Source organism: Trachurus japonicus, chromosome 11 (assembly GCF_045865225.1).
Source record: "Trachurus japonicus isolate A0001 chromosome 11, Traja_1.0".
NCBI lineage: Eukaryota > Metazoa > Chordata > Actinopteri > Carangiformes > Carangidae > Trachurus > Trachurus japonicus.
The window spans coordinates 27,990,452-27,999,107 of NC_140917.1; the positions used below are offsets into that span (position 1 = coordinate 27,990,452).

General features: G+C 41.5%; 1 protein-coding gene across 1 annotated transcript in view; it reads left to right on the plus strand.

Annotated features, from left to right (window-relative positions):
- col8a2 (collagen, type VIII, alpha 2) overlaps positions 1-8,432 on the plus strand; it is a 49,606-nt gene extending 41,174 nt beyond the window's left edge. The window contains exon 3 of the mRNA XM_085792180.1: positions 2,990-8,432. Within this exon, the coding sequence (XP_085648306.1) occupies positions 2,990-4,893 (1,904 nt within the window). The 3' untranslated portion in view covers positions 4,894-8,432. The remainder of the gene's footprint in view (positions 1-2,989) is intronic.
- The last annotated feature ends 224 nt before the right edge of the window (positions 8,433-8,656 follow it).

An 8,656-nucleotide genomic window follows, 5' to 3' on the forward strand; every position in this document is an offset into this window, starting at 1 on the left:
CTCCTGCGGAAATAAAGGCTTGGTGGGCCCTCTTTACAATGTTGGAGGTGTTAATTGTCCATGACAAGTGACTGGAAATGTGGACTCCGAGGTGCTTGAAGCTGTGGACCATTTCCACAGCTGCACTTCCAGTGGGGTGTGGTGTAGGGGATGGCTTCTCCTCATGAAACCCACAACCAACTCCTTCGTCCTCCCCACATTAATGCAAAGGTTATTCTTCCTGCACCAGTCGACAAAGTCTTTCACCTCCTACAGGTACACTGACTCATTGTGGGACATCAGATATACAGCTGCCCAGGTATTTGGCTGAGCAGTCGTAAGTGAGCAGTGTGTACAATAGGGGGCTCAGAACACACCGTTGGGGTGATGGGGGAGGACAAGATGCAGTGGATTTTGATGGTCTGTGGCTGGTGCGTCAAAAAGTTCAGTACCTAGTTGCAGAGGGAATGTGTTAATCCAAGCAGCAGTAGTTTGTTGGCTAGAGCCTGCAGGATGATTGTATTGAACGCAGAACTAAAATCCAGAGCCTGACATATGAACCCATGCTCTCCAGGTGGGTGAGAGCAGAGTGGATGATGGATGACACTGCATCTGATGTAGAGCGGTTCTTCCTGTCTGTATATTGGTATGGGTCCAGATTGATGTCAATGTTTTTCCTTATGTGGACCATGACTAGCTGCTCAAAGCATTTCATGACTGTTGGGGTGAGACAATAGTTGTTCATGCATTTAACAGCTGCACTTGTGGGCACAGGGATAATGTTGGATGTCATGAGACACCAGCACCACAGCCTGGGAGAGTGACATGTTAAAAATGTCTTTCCACACCTCTGTGAACTCATGAGACAACTCATAGGTTTGCTTTGTCTGGCTGATCGCCTGATTGTGCACAGATTATGAGCAGTAAGGTTGTGAGTTTAACATAAATAATAGGAATAATGGACACAGCCCCAAAGGTAGGACATATGATTGCCACATAGATAGAAATGGTCTGTGTCTTTGTTTTCTTAAATGCTCCACAATATTTTTCATAATTACAACTACACAAGGAAGGCCTGACACACCATGCTGCTCACATACCTGACTGTTACAGCATATCTAGGAAAATATGATAACTATTAGCCAAGTACTGTTGAGGATCTTTTCAACATTATACTTGAATTCAGGTGTTGATCTTTAATCTGATGATTGATCTTGTAAGGACTGTGGATGGAAATTAGCTCTGAGCTAAATCCGGCACACTTACAGGATGCCACGGTGTTAACTGTTCATGAATGTGCACTGTCCTCAAACATATAAACAATAAATGAAAATGAAAAGGCTGCATGTCTCATTACTAGTCACTAGGGGGAAGCATTGGCCTATGTTTACATTATCAGACTCTATAGGAAATTTCAATTTGTTTGCTTGCTATCTGTTACACAATCAAAACATTTGCATTTACAAACTTTCCCAAATGCAATGAAGCTCTTAAGTCAGCTGCATGGAAAACAGAAATATAAACCCCCATCTCTTTGAACTCTGACATGACAACTGCTCAAGTCCGTATTTGCAGTACAACTTAGGCAGAATACTCTACTTAGTTTGCACTGGGATAGGTTGTAGACGACACAATGCTGTACAAGTGGTTACTGTATAAGAAAGAAAGGATGGATGACCTGTATTGTCAGAAAAGTTATCATGGGTAAAAACGTGGATTCAGAAGACTCTTTGCAATTCACCAGATATAACATTTGAATTTCAAGATATTGACATTTCCCAGGCTTTACAATTACATGTCTTAAATTGGATTTTTAATTTTAATCAGTTTAATGAGGTTGTGATATCAGCTGTCTCTTGTATGCATCTACTTCATTTATAGGGTTGTATCCTTTTCTCTCTCACATTCCCTCTGGCTAGCATAGCTGTTTGTCCTTTACTGTGGACATGTACTCTGACACCCCTAGAGGTAGTTTTTATGGATTTCAAGTTGGTTTCCATTTTTTTGGGCCGTAATCCAAGTCCTTAAATATTGAATGTCTGTCGATACCATGGCTGATCTGATACTTAAAAGTAGCGTCGTAGGTACTGCTTAGTTGAACATACCTTATTTTGAATGAGCCTCTTGGTTAAAATACTGATGGTGAGGATTAAAAAGTTATAAAGCTTTTTATATTTTAATCATTGTTATGATTCGGTGAAAAGTTCACTCAAATACATATGTATGATTAACTTTGTACAGAAGTACAGAAATTAAACTTTATTGGTCAAAATTAGTCTGTAATTGTGTCAGACTCTAATAACACTAAAATAACCTAATGGTGCTGTATCCTCTTAGATGTATCTACAGCGGAGAAGTATGTATCCATTTACAAAGTTTCATTTTCTTTACTAAATGTGGGTCAGACAGTCTCCAAAGGAGTAAGACCCCAATAAAAACATTTACTTGTACTTGTTGTTTTTTATGTTTGTTTGTTTGTTTGTTTCTTGTCTTATTGACCCTCTTAAAAGCCTGATACTCTTACCACTAAGTGGCTTACCATTAAAAGTCTTATGTTCCAGCTGCTTTAAATTCTTACATTAGAATAAAGCCATGTTGCCTACTGTGTAGAAAACAGGTGGTTTAACTGACCTTCTTGTACTTTTGCAATGAATATGCTCATATGTAATGGCAAGGTAGACAGTTTCATTTCAAAATATTCAAAATTAACTGAAATTCTAAACAAAATATAAAGAAATAACAGTTTTCAAGTCATGTCAAAGACTTTAATCTTACCATGATTACATATTTTCTTATCTTATATCTAGGTCTGAAATTGTTGTTGTTAGTTTCAACAATAACTTAAGAAAAAAATTACCAGTTACATAGATTGCAAGGTCAACCTGAATGGAAAACATCATTTACCAAATCCTGCAGGGACACAACATTATCTGTCTGTTTTCCACACTATACCTTTTCGTTTTGAAATATTTTTTCATATTCACAATATGAACATCCTCTCTTTTTCTAGATATGCCACCCATGATGGAAGTAAAGGGGGAACCAGGCCCCCAAGGAAAACCTGGACCAAGGGGCCCACCTGGGCCGCCAGGACTTCCAGGAAAACCTGGAATAGGGAAGCCAGGTCTCAATGGCCAGGTTGGCCCCCAGGGGCCTCCTGGCTTTCCAGGAATTGGTAAACCTGGACTACCAGGTCTCCCAGGAAAGATTGGGCCAAAGGGGATGCCAGGGCTTAATGGTGAGGTTGGCCCTCGTGGTGAACCAGGTCCAAGAGGTCCTTCAGGGCAGCCTGGCCTCCCTGGCCCAGCTGGGCTGTCTCTGAATGGGAAACCTGGCCTTCCAGGTATCAGAGGCCCCCCTGGCGGTCGGGGAGAGCCAGGAATAAAGGGTCTTACTGGCCAACCAGGTGATCGAGGGCTTAAGGGAGAGAATGGAAATGGGAAGCCTGGGCCTACAGGTATAAGAGGTCCTCCTGGACTGAAAGGCAGTACTGGACCACCTGGTATACCAGGAATAGGCAAACCAGGCCCAAAAGGTTTGCCTGGACTGCCTGGTCTCAAAGGTGATCAAGGACTCCCAGGTGATCATGGAGAACCAGGAGAGGCTGGAGCTCCAGGTCTACAAGGTCTCCCAGGGCCAGTTGGGTTAGGGAAGCCCGGATTAGATGGACTACCAGGGGCACTGGGTCCACAAGGACCAAAAGGAGAGGCAGGAATCAGGGGTTCTCCTGGATTTCCTGGTAATGCTGGCTATGGGAAACCTGGTCTGAATGGGCCAAAAGGAGAGAAGGGCTATAATGGGTTGCCTGGACCTCCAGGGGAAAAAGGAGAGCAAGGAATAGTGGGCCCATTTGGAGAGCCAGGTCTTGATGGGCAACCAGGGCCAGCAGGACTTCAAGGTCCAATGGGACTTCCAGGAAAGCATGGGATGCCAGGGCTGAAGGGAGAGCTGGGGCCCCAGGGCCCTCCAGGACTGCCTGGCTTGAGAGGTGACCAAGGCCCCAATGGACCCTCTGGAAAACCTGGCATCCCTGGGGAAAAGGGTTTTCCTGGACTTAATGGTCCAATTGGAAAACCTGGACCCAAAGGTGAAGCAGGGCACATTGGCTTGCCTGGAAATCCAGGGCTGACAGGTTCTCCAGGCTCAAAAGGTGAGCCAGGGTTTATTGGCACTCCAGGCCCCAGGGGTCAGTCAGGTATTCCTGGTCTACAGGGGCCCATGGGTCCCATGGGGCCACAGGGGGCTCCTGGCCCAAAGGGTGAACCTGGACTTCCAGGGCCTCCAGGATTGGGTAAGTTTGGAGATAAGGGATCAATGGGTCCCCAAGGTCCTCCAGGAAAACCAGGCCCTTCTGGGCTTAATGGTAACCCTGGGCCTCCTGGGCCTCCAGGGCCCCCTGGTCCTCCAGGAAATGGCCAAACAGTTGTTGCAGGGCCAACAGATTCACAGTTGGAAGGGGATGAAGTACCAGGGGACAGAAAGGGGTCTGTGTACAGTCAAGTTCCTCTCTCTGCCTCTGTAGCACCAGCCTTTACAGCCATCCTTACCACACCTTTCCCTCCCTCTGGTATGCCAATCAAATTTGACAGGACCCTATACAACGGGCAAAATGCCTACAGCCCTGCTACTGGCATGTTCACTGCTCCATTATCTGGTGTCTACTACTTTGCGTACCACATGCATGTAAAGGGAACTAGCCTATGGGTGGCACTGTACAAGAACAATGTACCAGCCACCTACACCTATGATGAATACAAGAAAGGCTACATGGACCAGGCGTCTGGTAGTGCGGTCCTAGAGCTGAAGGAGGGTGACCAGGTATGGGTCCAAATGCCCTCGGATCAGGCAAACGGCCTCTATTCTACCGAGTACATCCACTCCTCCTTCTCAGGATTCCTGCTCTGTGCCACATAACCCTGTCCTTAAACATGTTCCTGTATTGGCACCTCAGAGCAGCCCTAAACCTAAAATACCTGCAGCCATAATAGAAACACCACAAAACCCATAAATTCTCAATATCATTGCCATCATCTTTAAATGTCTCACCCTCAATAACATGAGCGAAAGAGAAAACAAACTTTGTGAATGAAATATGGAAAGTTTTTTTTTTTTTTTTTTTAAAGCAGGGGATGGAATTTCATACTGTGTTCTTTGTTTCAGTGTCCTTCAACTGTGTGTTTTTGGGTTGTATTTTATGTTGGTGTTTTTTAGCTTATATTATTTTAATTATTATATTGTCATAATTTTATTGTTATTATTTGGTCCTTGTCATCATTGTTGTTGTTGTTTATTGGATTCAGACTATTAAGTGCCTTACTTTGTAATGTGCTAGTAACAGACCTTCCCATGTGACTGCACATCTTGCCCACATGCTCTGACATCATAAGGACAACATCACCAGACCCTGGGGGGTGATTGGTTCCTTCTGGCTGCAGTCGCATCCCCCTTGTGTTCTTATTTAAACCGTGAATACTGACATAAAGAGCAACAATACAACATAGGAACTATAGACAAACATTAGCAAAAGAATGCATTTGGTGCTGTAATACCATTTTTTTTTTTTTACCTTTTTTGGTACTCTAAACAATTGCTACTTTAAAATTATTAATGGGATGAAATCTTTGTTTTAGCGTGAGATATATATTTTTGACATTAAGTATCTGTTGGATGCTTATCTCGCTGCGTCTTTCTGAATTTAGTAGCTGCCCATTTAATATGATGGGTCATTGTCTTTTTTTATGATTTACCAGACTGTCCAGAAATGAAACCCAAGAAATACCATCCAAGAAAATGGCCTAGTAGAATTGTTTATTTTAAATTGCCCTTTTAAAGAGGAGCAACAACACCATGCAAGGACAATACCTTTATAAACTTTGAAGACAATGTAAATTGATGATGATATGTATGCGTTCAGTCTATGTCTACATGGCATAGATAAGATACTGAGAGCAACTAGATTTATAAGGACACAACTACAGCTGGATCAATAGCCAGTTTCCTTGTATTGATCTGGTTTTCCCTATTTGCACTTGAAATCCCATCACCATGTTGCAGGCATCCTCTTTGCATACCCTGAACATGACATCACTGCTTTCTGCTTTTCTATTGGCATACTACCTATTAATAAATCAGTATTGCATTAGCATTCCCAGTCAGTAATCAGTACTGCCATTATATGACAGACCCATGCTGACCACACATTACAAAACCTGTGAAGATGCTGTAAACTCAATTCTGCTTATAAATGCGGACGCTAAATGATAAAAAGCAAAGTAGATCCACTTGTTTCTTCAATGCAAGTCTATGTGCGATATGTTGCTGGCCAAATGAGAGCATTTCTGAAATGTCTGTAGTTCTGAATAAAAAGACTTTGTATTATTTCCCAAACCATTGTGTCAAAAATAGCTGAATTACCATTCAGCTTAATGGAACATCCGTAGCTACACGGACAGGATGTTTCAGAACCGAATAACATCAAAGTATACAGCTGGAAATGAGAATCGATCTGCATTTACTGTATGAATGAATAAGTAAAGGGATTTGACTGAGGCCCACAGGTTGTGAAATACAGGTTGTGTAACTTTTAACAAATTCCTGCCAGATTTCTGGGAGAGGTGGTGGGCCAGAGGTGAGAGCTGCATATTTACTCATTTCTGTTGGATAAGGCATTAAAGACACGCTGTGTGTGTTTGCGTGTGTGTTCTTGTTGGCGTACCTTTCTGTCTGTCACTGTGTTAGCTAATGTGTGTGTGTGTGTGTGTGTGTGTGTGTGTGTGTGTGTGTGTGTGTGTGTGTGTGTGTGTGTGTGTGTGTGTGTGTGTGTGTGTGTGTGTGTGTGTGTGTGTGTGTGTTGTGTCACATTATCCCCCCTGGCATTCAGGTCATGAACAGTCCAGCAAAGATAATAATAAACTTGAATGGAGTGACAAAATGTTAGGAAGCGCTAACAGGTTCTGTCAGTGTTCCACGTGTAATCTGACATTAAAATGTTTCAGCATGCTTTAGGTTTTTCAGAAAGTTCCACACTCTCTAATGGTGCCTTTGCAAAGTAAGGGAACAGGTGATGAATGTAATGGATAGATTATGGGAGACCAAAAAATTAAATTGACAGTATGACATAAGGAGATAACATTTCTGGTTAGCACTGAATGGGCTATTTTGCATGTTGTTCCAGTGAGAGGCCTAATGGTGTGCAATAAATCTATGTTGTACCAAGTCATGAACAAAAGAAAAATACATTGTGGAAAGTGTGCAAGATCTTTATTGAGTGGTTGCAGTTGAAAAGGACAGAAGATAAAGACGTTTGGACAAAATTGTGATTTTAGAATAAGAAATTGGTGCTTAGATTATCACCTCTGTGCCTTTACATGCCTTTGCTCAGACAGGATTCCAATCTAAACTTGTGCGGCCCAACATTTTCATTACACTGAATTTCGACTACCTTACACCCTGATAGAGGAATGTCAATGTACAGGAGGATTGTGCCAAATTTTGAGCTTTGCAATCAGAATGAATGTATACTGTTTGACTGATTTTAAATATTTTCTACAAACCATGCTGTGTCATACATGAACAGTAACTTCTCAAGTTGCTCCATACAAGCAGTGCTAGGGTAAGGCCTAATCAGTATTTTACATATTTGTAATGCAAACAGTGCTCTTACTCTTGCCCTTTCTGTCTAATAACATGAACACACCTACAACTGCTATGTATCATTATTGTTGTGTGAGTCTACAAAACAGTCTAAGGCTCGTTATGTACTGTATGTTGCCTTTTTTTTGTCGCCATCTTTTTTTTGAACATATGAAATGGTGATGTGAGTTACTCGTGGCTAACACTCGCTGTCCTTATGTTTCCATAGACAATGTCACTTGCTTGCAGAGTTTGCCCTGTGTGCAAATCATTTAACAAGTGTCAGTAAGATCCATGTACCGTCTCAATCACAAATTGCTTTGAAGTGTTTTCTGTTTTTCTTTATAAAAAAATGAACAAAAAAAAAAACACACAAAAAAACCTGCCTTGCTTCGGTTCTTAAGGGATATTTGTTTGTTTTAGTTTCAGTAAATACAAACGGCCATTCCCATTTGCACATGAAATTAATGAAGATGTATTTATACATTTATGATAATTTAATAGGGATGCTAAAACCGACCACCGAAGCCTAGAACGTATAAATGGTATTTAACGGCATTGATGAGTTAAGAGCATTTACAACATGTAGTTAGCATTCTAGTGTTGTTTGTGAAGGATTATTTGTGGACTTTTATTTTCTATTTGTGTAATGTACAATGTATCAGCGTATAGGATTTTTGTCATACAAGGCTATTGCGTGCACTCTATGCAATAGAATTTGGGTATAAAATGCACTCTTTTTGATTGAAATGTTTGTCTGCTTATACAAAATCTACAGTACTTGATTGTATTGATACCACATCAATAAAAACCTTCTTTTATGTTTGTGTCAGGCTTCCATTTCTGTTTTCTATGTCTACATATGGATACTATAAGGTAAATCACTGCAGCAACACATAGAATTTTACATGATTCCCTGCTGCATTAAACGTTATCATGGTAGGATTGGTAGTGTTAGTTGCCACTGGTAGTAGTAGTAGTAGTAGTAGTAGTAGTAGTAATCCATACTCAGTAAAGATATCTGCGTGGCACATTTGGTGTATAA